This window comes from Cervus elaphus, chromosome 20 (assembly GCF_910594005.1).
Source record: "Cervus elaphus chromosome 20, mCerEla1.1, whole genome shotgun sequence".
In the NCBI taxonomy this organism is placed as follows: domain Eukaryota; kingdom Metazoa; phylum Chordata; class Mammalia; order Artiodactyla; family Cervidae; genus Cervus; species Cervus elaphus.
Window position 1 is genome coordinate 41,319,339 of NC_057834.1, and position 22,385 is coordinate 41,341,723.

Genomic DNA, 22,385 nt, shown 5'->3' on the forward strand with positions numbered 1-22,385 from the left:
ATCCCAGACTTCAGTACCCAGCAAGCTCCTCCAGGCTACAATCTCCTTGCTCTTCTGGTGAAGGAAGGAAGTAAGTAAGAGGGACTAAATCTCACCTTGTTTACTTGTTCTTAAGCAAGGTGGAGATCTGGTTGTACATGTGGTCTCAGGCCAAAAGTTCTGGATGTTTGGGGTCCTTTATTTTTAGTCACTATGTTACTAAAAGTTTATTTTGACACAGAAGGAAAATGAGGGGGTAAATTTGCTTTCCACCTGGCTACTTTCTTAATATTGTTTGTTTATCTATTTACCCATTCACTGAACAAATATGTATTAACTACCTTCTATTTGCCATATGCTACTCTTGGCTGATTATGCGGCAATGAACAACATAAACTTAGCAGCAGAAGACATTCAGTCAACAAGAAATGAATAAAAATTCAAACGGTGATAAGAACAATGAAGAAAATAAGACAGTGATACAGTAAAGTAATAGGATGGTACTTGAGATTGAAGGGCTAGGAAAGGACTGTTTGGGGAATTATCTTTTGAGCAGAGATATTAATGACAGAAGAAAGGCAAACAAAAGGATTCTAAAGCAGTAGTAAACCCTTTAAAGGACAAAAAGATGCTTGGATGCCTAGAGCATGTTTAACATGAGGAACAGTGGTATATAGTGAGTCACAGAACTAGACAGGCCATGTAAAGAGGGGCACGGTAGAGTTTGTACATTATTTGAAGTCGATGAGAAGCCATTGGAGAGTATTAAGCAGGAAGAGTAACAAGATCACTCTGAGCTGCTATATGGAAAATAGGACCATAGGCAATGGTGGGAGAAAGGAGATGGACTGCAGTTTAGATGAGAGATGATGGGGTAATTTGTTCAAACACAAGTCTAGAAGCTACGCATGTCTCCATTCTCTGCTTTACACTACACTGATTTTTCTCTCTGACCAGCCAACTCTGACTGTAAGACATGCCAGTCCATCTGTCCTCCTATCCACACTACCATCTTAATCTAGGCTATCCCTTCATTCCCACCTCTATTATATGAAAATGCCACAAATTATTTATTCATTTTTTATTGATAGATATTTGGGTTGTTTTCCTTTGGGGAGATATTATAAATAATGGAGCTATGAAAATTTTTGTTCATGATTTTTGGTTACAAATGTGTATATATTTCCATTGAGGATATTCCTAGGAGTAAATTTCTGGTCTTAGGTATTATCAAACAATTCTTGAAAGTATTTCTGCCAGCTTATGCTCCTTCTAGGAGTGTATGAAATACCCAGTTTCTCCATATCTTCACCAATATGTGGAATTAGTATTCTTTTTTTCTTTTTGTCTTTTTAGTCATTTTGGTGGGGGTGTTGTAGTCTCACACTGTTAATTTTAACTTGTTGCTCCCTGATGATTAACAAAATTGAGAACTTTTTGTGTTTATTAGACATTTGTATATCCTATTTTGCAAAGCTCTTGTACTTTCTAACCATTTTGCTATGGGGCCATCCATATTTCTTGTATTGATTTGTAGTAGTTATTATATATTCAGGAGAGAGCCCTTTACTGGTTAAATGTTGCATATATTCTTTCACTCAATGGCTTTCCTTCTCTTCTTAAGAGTCTTTGAATAAACAGACATTCCTATTTTTAATGCACTCCAATTTATCAATTTTGTTCTTTATCATTAATATGCTTTAAGTTCTCTTTAAAAAGTATTTCTCTATCCCAAATTCTTGAAAATATTCTCCTATGTTATCTCCTTCACCTTTCTTTAAAGACTATGTTAGACTTGTAGGCAAATAATCACTCTCTTTTAAAAAATATTCATTTATTTGTTTGGCTGTGCCGGGTCTTAGTTGCAGCACATGGGGTCTTTGATCTTCGTTGTGGCATGCAGGATCTTTTAGTTGCAGCATGTGGGATCCAGTTCCCTGACCAGAGACTGAACCTGTGCCCCCTGCACTGGGAGTGTGGAGTCTTAGCCACTGAAGTTCAGTCCCCTTTATCTTTCACATGTAAAATCCACCTAAGAAATTCATTTTTCCATATGGGAATTCAATTAACCCAGCACCATTTATTCAAAAGACCATATTTTCCCTGCCAACTCTCATCACAACCTGTTTCATAAATTAAATGTGCATAATGATATATAAGATCTTTCACTTATCTATTTGTTTAATGTTGCATCAGTGTCATGCTGTCTTCTTTTATAACACACTTAACATCCAATATGTCCACAAAGTTGGTCTTCTTCAGTGTTGTTCTGGCTAATCCTGGACCCTCACATTTTAATATAAATTTCAGACACTAGCTTACCAATGAAACAGATCACCAGCCCAGGCTGGATGCATGAGACAAGTGCTCGGGCCTGGTGCACTGGGAAGACCCAGAGGAATCGGGTGGAGAGGGAGGTGGGAGGGAGGATCAGGATGGGGAATACATGTAAATCCATGGCTGATTCATGTCAATGTATGACAAAAACCACTACAATACTGTAAAGTAATTAGCCTCCAACTAATAAAAATAAATGAAAAAATTTTAAAAAAAAGAAAAAAAAAATTTCACAGATTCTGAATGAAATTTTATTGCACGTAAAAATGAGTTTGGGGAGATCTAACATCTTGACAACATTGACACTTTCAACACACAAACAAGGCACAATCTTCCATTTATCCATATCTTTTTAAATCAGTCTCAATAATGTTTATAATTTTCTGAGTTCATATATTTCATATCTTTTGTTAGATTTCAGTTCAGTGCAGTCACTCCGTTGTGTCTGACTCTTTGCAATGCCATGGACTGCAGCACACCAGGCCTCCCTGTCCATCACCAACTCCCAGAGTTTAAACAAACTCATGTTCATTGTGTCAATGATGCCATCCAACCATCTCATCCTCTGTCATCCCCTTCTCCTCCCGCCTTCAATCTTTCCCAGCATCAGGGTCTTTTAAATGAATCAGTTCTTTGCATCAGGTGGCCAAAGTATTGGAGTTTCAGCTTCAGCATCAGTCCTTCCAATGAATATTCAGGACTGATTTCCTTTAGGATGGACTGGTTGGATCTCCTTGCAGTCCAAGGGACTCTCAAGACTCTTCTCCAAAACCACAGTTCAAAAGCATCAATTCCTCAATGCTCAGCTTTCTTTATGGTCCAACTCTCACATCCATACATGACTACTGGAAAAACCACAGCTTTGACTTGACGGACGTTTGTTGGCAAAGTAATGTTTCTGCTTTTTAATATGCTGTCTAGGTTGGTCATAACTTTTCTTCCAAGGAGTAAGCGTCTTTTAATTTCATGGCTGCAGTCACCATCTGCAGTGATTTTGGAGTGCAAAAAGATAGTCTCTCACTGTTTCCATTGTTTCCCCATCTATTTGCCATGAAGTGATAGAACCAGATGCCATGATCTTAGTTTTTCTCATGTTGAATTTTAAGCCAAATTTTTCACTCTCCTCTTTCACTTTCATCAAGAGGCTCTTCAGTTCTTCTTCACTTTCTTCCATAAGGGTGGTGTCATCTGCATATCTAAGGTTATTGATATTTCTCCTGGCAATCTTGATTCCAGCTTGTGCTTCATCCAGTCCAGCATTTTCTCATGATGTATTCTGCATATAAGTTAAACAAGCAGGGTGACAACATACAGCCTTGACATACTCCTTTCCCAATTTGGAACCAATCTGTTGTTTCATGTCCAGTTCTAAATGTTGCTTCTTGATCTGCATACAGGTTTCTCAAGAGGCAGGTCAGGTGGTCTGGCATCCCATCTCTTGAAGAATTTTCCACAGTTTCTTGTGATCCACACAGTCAAAGGCTTTGGCATAGTGAATAAAGCAGAAGTAGATGTTTTTTTCTGGAACTCTCTTGCTTTTTCAATGATCTAACAGATGTTGGCAATTTGATCTCTGGTTCCTCTGCCTTTTCTAAATCCAGCTTGAACATCTGGAAGCTCTGGGTTCATGTACTGTTGAAGCCTGGCTTGGAGAAGTTTAAGCATTACTTTGCTAGTGTGTGAGATGAGTGCAATTGTCTGGTAGTTTGAGCATTCTTTGGCATTGACTTTCTTTGGGATTAAATCTTTGTTAGATTTAACTTCTAGCAATTCCCTGAGTTTTTATACACTTTTGTAAATAGCATCATTCCTTATTTCAATTTCTGTTTCTTGATTTTGTATAGAAATACAAATGAATTTTGTATATTTACCTTGTATCCAGCAACACTGTTAATTTCATTTATTCTAGTAGCTTATACATTTTTTTAAAATTTCAACATATGGAAGCCACATCATTCTTCAGTAACGGCAGTTTTCTTACTTCATTTCCAATTATTCTGTTTTTCATTCTTTGTCTTAATTTTTGCTCTACCTAGGAATTTCAAAACAATGTTGCATAGTATATTAGCAGGTGTACTGATCTCATCCAAAAACTGAGCAAGAAAAGTTTTCAGCATGTAACCATTAAGTATGCTGTTTACTATAGTACCATCAAGGTGAAAGTGAAAGTGAAAATCGTTCGGTCCTGTCCAACTCTTTCTGACCCCATGGACTATAGAGTCCATGGAATTCTCCAGGACAGAATACTGAAGAGGGTAGCCTTTCCCTTCTCCATTGGATCTTTCCAACACAGGAATCCAACCAGGGTCTCCTGCATTGCAGGTGGATTCTTTACCAACTGAGCTATCAGGGAAGCCCTAATTGTACCATCATAAGTACAATTCATATTTATAAATAAAAATTAATGTTGGACTTTTTTATGGACAAGAACATATTTTTATTATAATTACTTCCTTATAATGCATTTTATTCATTCACTGCCAGAATTTTCAGATTCAATTGGAATGAGAAAAATTGAGCCAGGAATATGCTAAGCTTTAATTTGCATGTCCATTGTAGGGGTTTTATCAAATGTTTTTTGCATCTATTAAGAGGTTCAAAAAAGCTGTTTTCCCAGTATTTTATCAGTTCTCATATATTAAAACAAACATGATCTTTGGAGTGAAACTTTCTTAAGTATAATGCATATTCTTTTTGTACAATACTAGATTCAGTTTAATATTTTCTTTCAGATTTTTGCATCTATATTCATAAAGGAAATTCTCCTACAAGTTTTGCTATTTCACATTTTTCTCATTTGTATTTAGCTCAAAATATTTTCTAATTTACACTGCAATGTATTCTATGACCTATTTGTTATTTAGAAGTTACTGCTTAATTTCCAAACATTTGTGGAGATTTTTGTATGTTTCTTTCTATCACTGAAATCTAGCTTCATTCCGCTGTTTTTGTTATTTAGAAGTTACTGCTTAATTTCCAAACATTTGTGGAGATTTTTTTATGTTTCTTTCTATCATTGAAATCTAGCTTCATTCTGCTGTGGTACAAAACAAATTATGCATGATTTTAATCCTTTAAAATTTGTTGAAATTTTCTTCATGATAAGCATATAGTAAATTTTCAGAAGTCTCATATTCACTTCAGTAGGATGTGTATGTTATATTTGTTAGATACAGTGTTCAATATATATTAGTTACTGTCTTATGAATTTTGTGGAACTCTTCTATAGCCTTATAATATTTTTGTTTACTTGTTCTATCAGTTGCTGAGAGATGCTACCTACTATAATTATAGATTTGTCAATTTGTCCTTATAATTCTGTCATTTTTTTGTTGTACATATTATGAGGCTATGTTATTAAGTACATATCAGTTTAAATTGTTATATCTTCCTCATGAACTAGCCATTTATTGTTATGAAATATCCTTCTAGTTATACTTTTGTCTTAAAGTCTACTCTAGAGATGTTAATATAGCAAAAATAATAGCTCTCCTTTAACATTTGAATAACATCTTTTTCCAACATATATCAGACTTAAGTGTGTCTCTTATAGATAGTATGTACTTTTTTTCCCATCTAGTCTGACAATCTTTGTTTCTAAGTTACAGTATTTAGTCCATTCTTATTCAGTATCATTACTGCTTAAATCTATTTGGTTTAAATCCACCATATTACTACTTGGTTTCTAATATCCTACCTGTTTTACATTTCTTTTTCTCTTTTCTAACTTTTTTGGATGAATTACTATTCGTCAGTTAATTTTTGTCATATCAGCTTTTTAATTACATATCCTTTTACTGGTCTTTTCATGCTTACCTTAGACATTACAACACAACACCTACCCTTGGACTTATTAGAGTATATTATTAAAAAAAAAAATACTTTAACACTACTAATACTTTACTACAACAATCCAAGTATCCTATAGTACCTGAACTCCACTTACCCTTTCCAACCTTATTTATGATAGTTATGCATTATCATAAATTGTGAAAGATATTATTTTTGCTGTTTTTTCCATCACTATTCATTTAGATTTTCCCCTATACTTACACTTTTGACTTTTTCTTCGTTCTTTCCTACCTTTCTGTGCTTCTGACTAGGATCATTCTTTAATATTTCTTTTAGAGTAAATCTTATGGTGTAAGGTAAATCTGCTTCGTTTGCTTGAAAATATCCTTACTTAAGCTTTCTTCTTCATGTATACTTTCAGTGGGTATAGAATTCTAGGGTAGAACTTACTTTCCTACAGGAAGATAAGAAAAACATTTCACTGTCTCCTGGCTTCCATTATTTCTTTTGAAAAGTCAGTAGTTGGTTTTTTGAAGATAATATGCTTTTTCTCTGGCTGGTTTTAAGATTTCCTCATTGTCTTAAGTGTTCAGACATTTTTTATTATGTGTCTAGGTATTGTTTTCTTTTATATATCTGCTTGGAGTTGATAATACCTCTTGAATCTGTGGCTTGATATCTTCCACCAGTTTTTAATAATTGCAGTTATTTAACCTCAAATTACTGTAGTTCCCTTCCAATCTGAATGTAAGCTTCAACAAATTGTCACAATTTTGATAGTGTTATGATACCTACACACACACACATAAACACCAACTTTCCTGTTGTCCTTAAAAGAATCTTACTCTGAAAGAACCCTAATTAGTGATTCTACAAATTGATCCTTTAAAAACTGAATCAGATTGCTCTGTTTCCAAAAAAAAAAAAAAAAAAATCATTTAGTGACTTCCCATCGCACCTACAATAAAAAGCACAAATGTTACCCTATTTAGAAGATCATCATTTTCTAACCCCTGTCTGTAAATCTGAATTTAAGTTGTATTACTCCTGATTTGTTCTGGAATTGGTATTTTTTCTATATCACTAACCTTCCAAGTTGATTCCCACATTCAGATCCCTGAACTATTCCTTTTACCTAAAATTCTTCAACTAATCAACAAGGTTAGTTCCTTCTTATTTTTCTATTTTAAACTCAAATATCCTTTTTTAACACAAAATCTTCTCTGATCAATCTAAAGCACATCCCTCACAACAATTCTATATATTAATAGCACCATTCTTTTTTTAACGGCATGCATATCACTTCTCAATATCTAATTTCTCCATTCATTTGTTTATTGTCTTCAGAAGAATAGGTACTTCATTCATCTTGTTTATTATTATATCCCCAGAGCATAAAAGAATAGCTAATCCTGTAGTAGGTGTTGAATATTTGTTAAATAAATTAAGGTATGAATGAGTGAGTGTAGAAAGCAAAGAAAGGTAAGGTCATGCTTGGAGGTATCAGTCTGGAAGTAATTAGATAGTATCTGAAGTCAAGAAGTCCAATGAGATTTCAGTGAATAGATATATTTTAAAAGAGAAGGTCAAGGACATAAGCCATGGGGCTTTTCCAACGTTTTGAAATGAAGCAAAAGGTGAGAGATTAGTGAAGAATATTGAGAAAGAGCAGCTGATAGATTAGAGGTATATAAGGAGAATGCACTGTTAAGATCCAAGAAACAACCAAAAATTCCATGAAAAAGGGAATGAGCAATTCCACACCCCTAAGAGGGTGAGTAAGATGAGGAAGACGAACAACTGACCACTGTATTTAGCAACTTATAGACCATAGGTTATTTAACACAAATCAGTTTCAAGTTTGGAGACAAAAAATTGAGAGAACTGGTTTTAAATGAGTGGTAAACATAAAATGAGGGGAAGCACAGAAAATTCTTTGAAGACTTTGCTGAGAAAGTAAACCATTCACTAGGAGAACTGGATGAAGTGGAACATCTTGGCGGTGGGGGAAATATTGTTCAAGGCCGAAGCAGAAATATTTGATAGGTACTTAGACATACATATGTCAAGCTTAGAGGAGACTTTATGGCTGAATATATAAATTTCAGAGTTGTCAACCTATACATAGGATTTAAAGTTACACAGCTAGTTGAGACCCCTCCACTCCGCCCAAGGGAGGATAAAATACAGAAAAGGAACTAAGGACTCGATCTCAGGCACATCAACATTAGAGCCTGGAATAGGAGACTAAGAAAAATAGGCAATGAGGTCAAAAGAAAAAACTAAAGAGAATGGGGTCTCTGAAGGAGGATGTAGCCACCTGCATCAAATGCTGCTGATACATCAAAGTATATGTGAAATGAAAATGGATAGTTGGACATAGTAAGGTAAAGGGCATTTTTTAAATCATCATGAGAGCTTCAGTGGATTTTTGAGACAGAAAGATAATCTGAATAAAAGAAAATAGAAAGTGAAGAAAAAATACAGGTATATCTTGTGATGAGTTTTGGTATAGTAGAGAAAAGATAAATGGTGCATAAAGGGAGATGTAGGGTGAGGGAGGGGATTTAAATAAGAGACATTTCAGCATGAACACATGCTGTAGTGAATGTTTCAGAAAAAAAAAAAGAAATTGATAACTTAGGAGAAAAAGTGAATAACTACTAACTACAAAAGCAAATTGTTTGAATAGGCAAGAGAGAGTGAGATCCTGCACCAAAATAAAGGACAGAAGGACAATTCATCCACAAAACAGTAGTGAAGGTTAAAGTATGTGGATACAAATTCAATAGGCTGGATGAACCGATACTGGAAAAATGAAATTCTCTCCTAATAGAGAGCAAGTTTTCAGTGAAAGAAAAATCAATGTCATCTTCTGAGATAAAGGAAAGGAAGAATCTATTGCAGCTTTTGCCAAAGGTCTGTGAGAATATCTAAATTCCACTGTGAAAGACACCAATAACGTACACTAATGCATGTATATGGAATTTAGGAAGATGTTAACAATAACCCTATATGTGAGACAGCAAAAGAGACACAGATGTATAGAGCAGTCTTTTGGACTCTGTGGGAGAAGGTGAGGGTGGGATGATCTGAGAGAATAGCATTGAAGCATGAATATTATCATATGTGAAACAGATCGCCAGTCCAGGTTCGATGCATGAGACAGGGTGCTCAGGGCTGGTGCACTGGGATGACCCTGAGGGATGAGATGGGGAGGGAGGATCAGGATTGGGAACACATGTAAACCCATGGCTGATTCATGTCAATGTATGGCAAAAACCACTGCAATGTTGTAAAGTAATTAGCCCCCAATTAAAATAAATAGATTTAAAAAAAAATAAAGCTATTGAGTAGAAAAGCAAAAAAGAAAAGTGAGTTTTGAAAGATATTTTGATATTTTATGACTTATGAATTCTAGGCATGCAAATAAAAGAGTAGTTTGATGTGAAAAAAAAAGAGATCAAGGCCAAAATGTTGGCAGTCCAGTCAGACTCTGTGTTGATATTCATCATGTAGATAATGGATAGAAGTTTTTCATGGCCATTTTCCATTTTTAAAGCTGGACTACCTAGGAAGAGATGTAGGTTTAGAAATGTGAAAATTTATTATAATAATTGATATGACCTACAAAATAAAAGAAATAAATGTACATTTTAACTTCTTTCTAGGTTCACCTATAGTTCCAAAAGATGTCAACTCTCCTGGAAAACATCAATGGCATCATCGAAATATTTCACAAATATTCAAAAACAGATAAGGAGACTGACACATTGAGTGAAAAAGAGCTGAAGGAACTTCTGGAATTGGAGTTTCGGCCCATCTTGAAGGTAAAAGTTATTTGCCAGATAAAATGGTATATCATTTTTGTTCTGCATCAAAAAATGTCAAAATATTACTGTGAAATCTTTATGAGTTGTTTCTCTTAGAATAGGAACAAACATAATTTTATTTCAAAACAGATATAATTTGTTCAGCTCTTTATACCTCTATATATATTACACACACACACATTGTCTATGGAAAAACATAAATATTTAGTTAAAAAGAAGTAAACAAAAGTTAACTTATCATAATATTCCCCCTAATTTCAAGAATGTAAAGAGGGTATGTCTAAAAGATAATTCCTTTGAAAAAATTCATAAAATGCTGACATTTGAAGAATTAAAAGAAGAACATGTCCCATCAAATTTTTTGTGTCACCATACTAGCATTTAAGATTTAAGTCTTTTAGGACAGTACCGACATCTCTTTACTAAGTCAAGATAAAACAAACATTATTAAAGAAAACATTAGGTTCTACTTTTATATAGCAAGAATTCACATTTCCAAAGTTCACTTTAATTATTTAATCTTCCACATCAGTCACTCTCATGTACTCTCCCTGTCTTCCCTATTTACAGAATCCTGATGACCCAGACACCACTGAAGTTTTCATGCATATCCTCGATGTAGATCACAACAAGAAAATAGACTTTACAGAGTTTTTTCTGATGGTATTCAAGTTGGCTCAAATATATTATGATTACACTCAAAGACAGAATTTACAGACAGCAGGACGAAAACAGAAAAAGTATACATACCACTATGAAGATGAAGAAGATGATACAGAAGAAGACAAAGAAGAAACAAAAAGAAAGCACAGTCATTCAAGAAGAAGTGATGGAAAGAATCAAGATAGATCAAAGAGCCCAAGAGGAAGAGGAAAAAAAAGACATGGGTCTAAATCTGGAAGTAAACAAAGAAGAGGTGACTCACCTAGCTCTGGACACAGACATGGATGTAGCGAAAGTCATGAGTCAAGAAGGGAAAAGAAAAGGAGATCAAGCTCTCCTGAACTAAAAGAAAGAAGGCACACGTCAAGTGTCAGCCCAACCAGGAGATATGAAGAAAGAGAAGAAGAATGCGGTTATGAAAATAAAGGTAAAAGAAGTGCAAAATGCATAGGATCAGAGTATGATGACTTGTATCAAGTTTGTGAAGACAAAGTGACCACGAATTTTCAATCCAGTCACAATACAAACTATGAGTCAAACATCACTAAGGGCAGAGACACGGAAGGACATTCACGAGATACAGGTAGTAAATCCGTGGTCACTCATGGAAGACCAAGATCCAGTTCAAGGAATCAAAATGGCTCTGTCCTGACTCATACAGGAGATAGTTCTACCCATTCAGAATCCCAAAAAGAGACGTACAGTGAATCTGTCCATGGAAGGTCAAAAAACACTGGGCAAAGACAGGGGAGCCACCATGAGCAGTCAAGGGACAGATCCACACACTCTGAAACTGGACATGCACAAACCTCTGCTGGATCCGGAGGCAGCAGACACAGGCAATCCAGTGGTAGTCAGGCCAGTGACAGTGAAGGACATTCAGAAGACTCAGGTAGACAGTCCGTGACAACACAAGGAAGGTCGGGTTCCAGCTCAAGCAACCAACGTGGATCTTCCCATGGACAGACAGGAGACAGTTCGAGGCACTCAGCATCTCATCAAGGGAGCCACAGTGAATCTGTCCATGAAAGGTCAGGACCTAGAAGTGGGCAAAGAGAGGGGAGCCACCATGATCAGTCAAGGGACAGCTTCAGACACTCTGGAACTGGACATGGACACACCTCAGCTGGATCTGGAAGCAGCAGACATAGGGAATCCAGTGTTAGTCAGTCCAGTGACAGAGAGGGACATGCAAGAGATTCAGGTAGACAGTCTGTGACACCTCGCACAGGATCTCATTCCAGCTCAAGAAATCAACACGGATCTTCCCATAGCCAGACAGAAGACAGTTCTAGGCGCTCAAAGACCAATCAAGGGAGCCACAATGAGAGACACGCAAGAGATTCAGGTAGGGATTCTGAGATAACTCATGGAAGGTCTGGTTCCAGCTCAAGGAGCCAACATGGATCCTCCCATGGTCAGACAAGAGACAGTCCTAGGCACTCAGAGTCCCATCAAGACAGGCATAGTGAATCTGTCCATGAAAGGTCAGGATCCAGCACTAGACAAAGACAGGGGGACCACCATGAGCAGTCAAGGGACAGCTCCAGACACTCTGGAACTCGACATGGACAAACCTCTACTGTGTCCGGAGGCAGCAGACACAGGCAATCCAGTGGTAGTCAGGCCAGTGACAGTGAAGGACATTCAGAAGACTCAGGTAGACAGTCCGTGACAACTCATGGAAGGCCTGGTTCCAGCTCAAGAAACCAACATGGATCTGCCCATGGACAGGCTGGAGACAGTTCTAGGCACTCAGAGTCCCACCAAGGGAGCCACAGTGAGTCTGTTCACGGAAGGTCAGGATCCAGCACTGGACAAAGAGTGGGGAGCCACCATGAGCAGTCAAGAGACAGCTCCAGACACGCTGGAACCAGTCATGGACAAACCTCCACTGGATCCGGAGGCAGTAGGCACAGACAATCCAGTGTTAGTCAGGCCAGTGACAGTGAGGGACATGCAAGAGATTCCGGTAGGCATTCTGAGACAACTCATGGAAGATCTGGTTCCAGCTCAAGGAACCAACATGGATCTGTCCATGGACAGACAGGAGACAGTTCTAGGCACTCAGAGTCCCACCAAGGGAGCCACGGTGAATCTGTTCACGGAAGGTCAGGATCCAGCACGGGGCAAAGACAGGGGAGCCACCATGAGCAGTCAAGAGACAGCTCCAGACACGCTGGAACCAGTCATGGACAAACCTCCACTGGATCCAGAAGCAGTAGGCACAGACAATCCAGTGGTAGTCAGGCCAGTGACAGCGAAGGACATTCAGAAGGCTCAGGTAGACAGTCTGTGACAACTCAAGGAAGGCCTGGTTCCAGCTCAAGAAACGAACATGGATCTGCCCATGGACAGACAGGAGACAGTTCTAGGCACTCAGAGTCCCACCAAGGGAGCCACAGTGAATCTGTTCACGGAAGGTCAGGATCCAGCACCGGACAAAGAGAGGGGAGCCACCATGAGCAGTCAAGGGACAGCTCCAGACACTCTGGAACTGAACATGGACACACCTCAGCTGGATCTGGAAGCAGCAGACATAGGGAATCCAGTGTTAGTCAGTCCAGTGACAGAGAGGGACATGCAAGAGATTCAGGTAGACAGTCTGTGACACCTCGCACAGGATCTCGTTCCAGCTCAAGAAGTCAACATGGATCTTCCCATGGCCAGACAGAAGACAGTTCTAGGCGCTCAAAGACCAATCAAGGGAGCCACAATGAGAGACACGCAAGAGATTCAGGTAGGGATTCTGAGACAACTCATGGAAGGTCTGGTTCCAGCTCAAGGAGCCAACATGGATCTGCCCATGGTCAGACAAGAGAGAGTCCTAGGCACTCAGAGTCCCATCAAGACAGGCATAGTGAATCTGTCCATGAAAGGTCAGGATCCAGCACTAGAAAAAGACAGGGGGACCACCATGAGCAGTCAAGGGACAGCTCCAGACACTCTGGAACTCGACATGGACAAACCTCTACTGTGTCCGGAGGCAGCAGACACAGGCAATCCAGTGGTAGTCAGGCCAGTGACAGTGAAGGACATTCAGAAGACTCAGGTAGACAGTCCGTGACAACTCATGGAAGGCCTGGTTCCAGCTCAAGAAACCAACATGGATCTGCCCATGGACAGGCTGGAGACAGTTCTAGGCACTCAGAGTCCCACCAAGGGAGCCACAGTGAATCTGTTCACGGAAGGTCAGGATCCAGCACTGGACAAAGAGTGGGGAGCCACCATGAGCAGTCAAGAGACAGCTCCAGACACTCTGGAACCAGTCATGGACAAACCTCCACTGGATCCGGAGGCAGTAGGCACAGACAATCCAGTGTTAGTCAGGCCAGTGACAGTGAGGGACATGCAAGAGATTCCGGTAGGCATTCTGAGACAACTCATGGAAGATCTGGTTCCAGCTCAAGGAACCAACATGGATCTGTCCATGGACAGACAGGAGACAGTTCTAGGCACTCAGAGTCCCACCAAGGGAGCCACGGTGAATCTGTTCACGGAAGGTCAGGATCCAGCACGGGGCAAAGACAGGGGAGCCACCATGAGCAGTCAAGAGACAGCTCCAGACACGCTGGAACCAGTCATGGACAAATCTCCACTGGATCCAGAAGCAGTAGGCACAGACAATCCAGCGGTAGTCAGGCCAGTGACAGCGAAGGACATTCAGAAGGCTCAGGTAGACAGTCTGTGACAACTCAAGGAAGGCCTGGTTCCAGCTCAAGAAACCAACATGGATCTGCCCATGGACAGGCTGGAGACAGTTCTAGGCACTCAGAGTCCCACCAAGGGAGCCACGGTGAATCTGTTCACGGAAGGTCAGGATCCAGCACCGGACAAAGACAGGGGAGCCACCATGAGCAGTCAAGGGACAGCTCCAGACACTCTGGAACTCGACATGGACAAACCTCTACTGTGTCCGGAGGCAGCAGACACAGGCAATCCAGTGGTAGTCAGGCCAGTGACAGTGAAGGACATTCAGAAGACTCAGGTAGACAGTCCGTGACAACTCATGGAAGGCCTGGTTCCAGCTCAAGAAACCAACATGGATCTGCCCATGGACAGGCTGGAGACAGTTCTAGGCACTCAGAGTCCCACCAAGGGAGCCACAGTGAATCTGTTCACGGAAGGTCAGGATCCAGCACTGGACAAAGAGTGGGGAGCCACCATGAGCAGTCAAGAGACAGCTCCAGACACGCTGGAACCAGTCATGGACAAACCTCCACTGGATCCGGAGGCAGTAGGCACAGACAATCCAGTGTTAGTCAGGCCAGTGACAGTGAGGGACATGCAAGAGATTCCGGTAGGCATTTTGAGACAACTCATGGAAGATCTGGTTCCAGCTCAAGGAACCAACATGGATCTGTCCATGGACAGACAGGAGACAGTTCTAGGCACTCAGAGTCCCACCAAGGGAGCCACGGTGAATCTGTTCACGGAAGGTCAGGATCCAGCACGGGGCAAAGACAGGGGAGCCACCATGAGCAGTCAAGAGACAGCTCCAGACACGCTGGAACCAGTCATGGACAAACCTCCACTGGATCCAGAAGCAGTAGGCACAGACAATCCAGCGGTAGTCAGGCCAGTGACAGCGAAGGACATTCAGAAGGCTCAGGTAGACAGTCTGTGACAACTCAAGGAAGGCCTGGTTCCAGCTCAAGAAACCAACATGGATCTGCCCATGGACAGGCTGGAGACAGTTCTAGGCACTCAGAGTCCCACCAAGGGAGCCACAGTGAATCTGTTCACGGAAGGTCAGGATCCAGCACCGGACAAAGACAGGGGAGCCACCATGAGCAGTCAAGGGACAGCTCCAGACACTCTGGAACTCGACATGGACAAACCTCTACTGTGTCCGGAGGCAGCAGACACAGGCAATCCAGTGGTAGTCAGGCCAGTGACAGTGAAGGACATTCAGAAGACTCAGGTAGACAGTCCGTGACAACTCATGGAAGGCCTGGTTCCAGCTCAAGAAACCAACATGGATCTGCCCATGGACAGGCTGGAGACAGTTCTAGGCACTCAGAGTCCCACCAAGGGAGCCACAGTGAATCTGTTCACGGAAGGTCAGGATCCAGCACTGGACAAAGAGTGGGGAGCCACCATGAGCAGTCAAGAGACAGCTCCAGACACGCTGGAACCAGTCATGGACAAACCTCCACTGGATCCGGAGGCAGTAGGCACAGACAATCCAGTGTTAGTCAGGCCAGTGACAGTGAGGGACATGCAAGAGATTCCGGTAGGCATTTTGAGACAACTCATGGAAGATCTGGTTCCAGCTCAAGGAACCAACATGGATCTGTCCATGGACAGACAGGAGACAGTTCTAGGCACTCAGAGTCCCACCAAGGGAGCCACGGTGAATCTGTTCACGGAAGGTCAGGATCCAGCACGGGGCAAAGACAGGGGAGCCACCATGAGCAGTCAAGAGACAGCTCCAGACACGCTGGAACCAGTCATGGACAAACCTCCACTGGATCCAGAAGCAGTAGGCACAGACAATCCAGTGGTAGTCAGGCCAGTGACAGCGAAGGACATTCAGAAGGCTCAGGTAGACAGTCTGTGACAACTCAAGGAAGGCCTGGTTCCAGCTCAAGAAACCAACATGGATCCTCCCATGGTCAGACAGGAGACAGTCCTAGGCACTCAGAGTCCCATCAAGACAGGCATAGTGAATCTGTCCATGAAAGGTCAGGATCCAGCACTAGACAAAGACAGGGGGACCACCATGAGCAGTCAAGGGACAGCTCCAGACACTCTGGAACTCGACATGGACAAACCTCTACTGTGTCCGGAGGCAGCAGACACAGGCAATCCAGTGGTAGTCAGGCCAGTGACAGTGAAGGACATTCAGAAGACTCAGGTAGACAGTCCGTGACAACTCATGGAAGGCCTGGTTCCAGCTCAAGAAACCAACATGGATCTGTCCATGGACAGACAGGAGACAGTTCTAGGCACTCAGAGTCCCACCAAGGGAGCCACGGTGAATCTGTTCACGGAAGGTCAGGATCCAGCACGGGGCAAAGACAGGGGAGCCACCATGAGCAGTCAAGAGACAGCTCCAGACACGCTGGAACCAGTCATGGACAAACCTCCACTGGATCCAGAAGCAGTAGGCACAGACAATCCAGCGGTAGTCAGGCCAGTGACAGCGAAGGACATTCAGAAGGCTCAGGTAGACAGTCTGTGACAACTCAAGGAAGGCCTGGTTCCAGCTCAAGAAACCAACATGGATCTGCCCATGGACAGGCTGGAGACAGTTCTAGGCACTCAGAGTCCCACCAAGGGAGCCACAGTGAATCTGTTCACGGAAGGTCAGGATCCAGCACCGGACAAAGACAGGGGAGCCACCATGAGCAGTCAAGGGACAGCTCCAGACACTCTGGAACTCGACATGGACAAACCTCTACTGTGTCCGGAGGCAGCAGACACAGGCAATCCAGTGGTAGTCAGGCCAGTGACAGTGAAGGACATTCAGAAGACTCAGGTAGACAGTCCGTGACAACTCATGGAAGGCCTGGTTCCAGCTCAAGAAACCAACATGGATCTGCCCATGGACAGGCTGGAGACAGTTCTAGGCACTCAGAGTCCCACCAAGGGAGCCACAGTGAATCTGTTCACGGAAGGTCAGGATCCAGCACTGGACAAAGAGTGGGGAGCCACCATGAGCAGTCAAGAGACAGCTCCAGACACGCTGGAACCAGTCATGGACAAACCTCCACTGGATCCGGAGGCAGTAGGCACAGACAATCCAGTGTTAGTCAGGCCAGTGACAGTGAGGGACATGCAAGAGATTCCGGTAGGCATTTTGAGACAACTCATGGAAGATCTGGTTCCAGCTCAAGGAACCAACATGGATCTGTCCATGGACAGACAGGAGACAGTTCTAGGCACTCAGAGTCCCACCAAGGGAGCCACGGTGAATCTGTTCACGGAAGGTCAGGATCCAGCACGGGGCAAAGACAGGGGAGCCACCATGAGCAGTCAAGAGACAGCTCCAGACACGCTGGAACCAGTCATGGACAAACCTCCACTGGATCCAGAAGCAGTAGGCACAGACAATCCAGCGGTAGTCAGGCCAGTGACAGCGAAGGACATTCAGAAGGCTCAGGTAGACAGTCTGTGACAACTCAAGGAAGGCCTGGTTCCAGCTCAAGAAACCAACATGGATCTGCCCATGGACAGGCTGGAGACAGTTCTAGGCACTCAGAGTCCCACCAAGGGAGCCACAGTGAATCTGTTCACGGAAGGTCAGGATCCAGCACCGGACAAAGACAGGGGAGCCACCATGAGCAGTCAAGGGACAGCTCCAGACACTCTGGAACTCGACATGGACAAACCTCTACTGTGTCCGGAGGCAGCAGACACAGGCAATCCAGTGGTAGTCAGGCCAGTGACAGTGAAGGACATTCAGAAGACTCAGGTAGACAGTCCGTGACAACTCATGGAAGGCCTGGTTCCAGCTCAAGAAACCAACATGGATCTGCCCATGGACAGGCTGGAGACAGTTCTAGGCACTCAGAGTCCCACCAAGGGAGCCACAGTGAATCTGTTCACGGAAGGTCAGGATCCAGCACTGGACAAAGAGTGGGGAGCCACCATGAGCAGTCAAGAGACAGCTCCAGACACGCTGGAACCAGTCATGGACAAACCTCCACTGGATCCGGAGGCAGTAGGCACAGACAATCCAGTGTTAGTCAGGCCAGTGACAGTGAGGGACATGCAAGAGATTCCGGTAGGCATTTTGAGACAACTCATGGAAGATCTGGTTCCAGCTCAAGGAACCAACATGGATCTGTCCATGGACAGACAGGAGACAGTTCTAGGCACTCAGAGTCCCACCAAGGGAGCCACGGTGAATCTGTTCACGGAAGGTCAGGATCCAGCACGGGGCAAAGACAGGGGAGCCACCATGAGCAGTCAAGAGACAGCTCCAGACACGCTGGAACCAGTCATGGACAAACCTCCACTGGATCCAGAAGCAGTAGGCACAGACAATCCAGTGGTAGTCAGGCCAGTGACAGCGAAGGACATTCAGAAGGCTCAGGTAGACAGTCTGTGACAACTCAAGGAAGGCCTGGTTCCAGCTCAAGAAACCAACATGGATCCTCCCATGGTCAGACAGGAGACAGTCCTAGGCACTCAGAGTCCCATCAAGACAGGCATAGTGAATCTGTCCATGAAAGGTCAGGATCCAGCACTAGACAAAGACAGGGGGACCACCATGAGCAGTCAAGGGACAGCTCCAGACACTCTGGAACTCGACATGGACAAACCTCTACTGTGTCCGGAGGCAGCAGACACAGGCAATCCAGTGGTAGTCAGGCCAGTGACAGTGAAGGACATTCAGAAGACTCAGGTAGACAGTCCGTGACAACTCATGGAAGGCCTGGTTCCAGCTCAAGAAACCAACATGGATCTGTCCATGGACAGACAGGAGACAGTTCTAGGCACTCAGAGTCCCACCAAGGGAGCCACGGTGAATCTGTTCACGGAAGGTCAGGATCCAGCACGGGGCAAAGACAGGGGAGCCACCATGAGCAGTCAAGAGACAGCTCCAGACACGCTGGAACCAGTCATGGACAAACCTCCACTGGATCCAGAAGCAGTAGGCACAGACAATCCAGCGGTAGTCAGGCCAGTGACAGCGAAGGACATTCAGAAGGCTCAGGTAGACAGTCTGTGACAACTCAAGGAAGGCCTGGTTCCAGCTCAAGAAACCAACATGGATCTGCCCATGGACAGGCTGGAGACAGTTCTAGGCACTCAGAGTCCCACCAAGGGAGCCACAGTGAATCTGTTCACGGAAGGTCAGGATCCAGCACCGGACAAAGACAGGGGAGCCACCATGAGCAGTCAAGGGACAGCTCCAGACACTCTGGAACTCGACATGGACAAACCTCTACTGTGTCCGGAGGCAGCAGACACAGGCAATCCAGTGGTAGTCAGGCCAGTGACAGTGAAGGACATTCAGAAGACTCAGGTAGACAGTCCGTGACAACTCATGGAAGGCCTGGTTCCAGCTCAAGAAACCAACATGGATCTGCCCATGGACAGGCTGGAGACAGTTCTAGGCACTCAGAGTCCCACCAAGGGAGCCACAGTGAATCTGTTCACGGAAGGTCAGGATCCAGCACTGGACAAAGAGTGGGGAGCCACCATGAGCAGTCAAGAGACAGCTCCAGACACGCTGGAACCAGTCATGGACAAACCTCCACTGGATCCGGAGGCAGTAGGCACAGACAATCCAGTGTTAGTCAGGCCAGTGACAGTGAGGGACATGCAAGAGATTCCGGTAGGCATTCTGAGACAACTCATGGAAGATCTGGTTCCAGCTCAAGGAACCAACATGGATCTGTCCATGGACAGACAGGAGACAGTTCTAGGCACTCAGAGTCCCACCAAGGGAGCCACGGTGAATCTGTTCATGGAAGGTCAGGATCCAGCACGGGGCAAAGACAGGGGAGCCACCATGAGCAGTCAAGAGACAGCTCCAGACACGCTGGAACCAGTCATGGACAAACCTCCACTGGATCCGGAGGCAGTAGGCACAGACAATCCAGTGGTAGTCAGGACAGTGACAGTGAGGGTCATGCAAGAGATTCCGGTAGGCATTCTGAGACAACTCATGGAGGATCTGGTTCCAGCTCAAGAAACCAACATGGATCTTCCCATGGCCAGACAGGAGACAGTTCTAGGCACTCAGAGTCCCATCAAGGGAGCCACGGTGAATCTGCCCACCAAAGGTCTGGGTCAAGCACTGGGCAAAGACAGGGGAGCCACCATGAGCAGTCAAGGGACAGCTCCAGCCACTCTGGAACTGGTCGTGGAGAAATATCCTCTGGATCTGGAAGCAGCAGACATAGGGAATCCAGAGTTAGTCAATCCAGTGACAACAAGGGTCATTCAAGAGGTTCAGGTAATCAGACTGTGACCACCCAAGGAATATCTGCATTCTACTCAAGCATCCAAAATAATGGTGCAGGCCAAATTTGGAGACATGGCAGCTATGGCAGTTCCAATTATGACTATGGACATTTAGGGATTGGACATTCTCCAGCTGAAAATTTCATTCATGATTCCAGTCATATGGAAAACAGGGACAAATCTAAATATAGAGAACTAATGAGATCCAATATAACAGTCCGTAATATACACCCTGGAACTTATGGCCCTTCAAATTATATTTCAAAACAGCTGGGCTTTGGACAGTCATGTAGACACTATTATTATGAATGAGTATTAATAAAATATTAATAAAGTAATTAACCCAAAGTTTAGGCTATTACAAAGGCATAACTTTGATTCAAGGAAATTTGCATCACCCCTTCAGGGTGTTACCTCTTCTTGTCATTTTTTAAAAATTAGTGACATTATTTCTTTACATTGGTGATAATTTCTTTTTATTCTATAGGAAACTTTGAGCTTTGTGGTTAAGTACTGGTTAATAGAAGAAATAGATATCATGGAGTGTTAAACTTGGAAAACCATGAGTATTGGGGGAGATGTGGTTCAAGAAAGGATTTTTCTTTTGAGAGGTACATATCTGGACCTCTCCAGATTGGTACAGATTAATATTAATCAAAATATTAAAGGAATCAACAGGGCAAAGTCAGTGTTCCATCAAGCAAAGCTGCTATATCTTATTATCAGTCAGCACACCTGCCTCAAGTATCCTTCTTTTGGAACTCTGTATTATTCCGCATTTATTAATCACTTTGGGCATATAGAATATAAAAGAGTGAACGGTGTGAAAATGGAAAATAAACAATTGATCATATATCATAGTTTGTCTCTTCCATGCTTATTTCTCATAGACCCTAAAAGACTTATCTCCCCATGGTAAGAATGACATCTTTTTCTTCTGTCACTGACAACTGTATGTCCAAATGGCAGATGTATACCATGCAAAGAAATAAGGAGTCCAAGGAAGAAAGAATTTAATCAAATCCTGTATTTTTCTCCAACATAGTCCTTGTTCCATACAGTCACCATTAGGATGAAAAAAGGCTTAGCGCCATCATAGACAGCAGCATAATCATTATCAGAACATTAATCCAAGTGACTATTTAACCATGTCAAACCAAGATCAGGAAACAGAACACTGACCATAAGTCCTTCTTACAAAGACATAAAGAGACATTTTCCAAAGGAAACTAATGAGACATGCTGTATTATAGCATGTGAAGCTTTTTCCCTTTATAAGGCCAAATAATATTCCACTGTGTATATATTCCACCTTTTGTCTATCTATTCATCTCTTAGAAAGACATTTAGGTTTCTTCCACTTTTGGGCTATTTTGAATAATGCTTCTATGACCATGGTTGTGGATATATATCTTCCACACCCTGTTTTCAATTCTTCTGTTGCTAGATCATAGGGAAATTTCATACTTAATTGAGGCGCTATCATAATTTTTTCCATAGAAGCTATAGCATTTTACATTCCCACCAACAGCGTACAAGGGTTCCGATTTCTCCAGGTCCTCACCAACACCTGTTATTTTTGTTTTTTTGATAGTGACTATCTTAATGAGTATGAGGTGGTATCACAGTATGGTTTTGATTTGCATTTCTGTAATAACTGGGGTGTTGCACACCTGATGTTTTATATATCATCTTTGGGTAACTGTCCACTCAAGACCTTTGCCCATTTTTTAATCAGTTCTTTAATTGCTGATATGTTAATAGGACTTCACATATTTTGGATACTAGCCCGTTGGGGATATGTAATTTGCAAATTTTTTCCTATAGCATACATTGCCTTTTCATTCTTCTCTTTTT

The 22,385-nt window shown here is 42.6% G+C and overlaps 1 protein-coding gene across 3 annotated transcripts; it reads left to right on the forward strand.

Moving 5' to 3' along the window:
• Positions 1-23: 23 nt before the first annotated feature.
• On the forward strand, positions 24-21,388 carry FLG (filaggrin). 3 transcript variants are annotated; one of them, XM_043877810.1, is made up of 4 exons: positions 24-70; positions 9,780-9,938; positions 10,512-18,475; positions 18,788-21,388. In XM_043877810.1, the coding sequence occupies exons 2-4, from the start codon at positions 9,801-9,803 to the stop codon at positions 20,838-20,840; spliced, it is 10,155 nt and encodes a 3,384-aa protein (XP_043733745.1). In that variant the 5' UTR covers positions 24-70; positions 9,780-9,800; the 3' UTR covers positions 20,841-21,388. The 3 variants fall into 3 exon arrangements, with proteins under 3 accessions (XP_043733745.1, XP_043733746.1, XP_043733744.1); XM_043877811.1 differs by having other exon boundaries at positions 10,512-15,979; positions 16,292-21,388; XM_043877809.1 differs by having other exon boundaries at positions 10,512-21,388.
• The last annotated feature ends 997 nt before the right edge of the window (positions 21,389-22,385 follow it).

Coding starts and splice junctions, on each gene's coding strand:
- FLG (XM_043877809.1), top strand. CDS start 9,801: ATGTCAACTCTCCTGGAAAACATCAATGGCATCATCGAAATATTTCAC. Junction 9,939..10,511: donor AGTTTCGGCCCATCTTGAAG/GTAAAAGTTATT, acceptor CCCTATTTACAG/AATCCTGATGACCCAGACAC.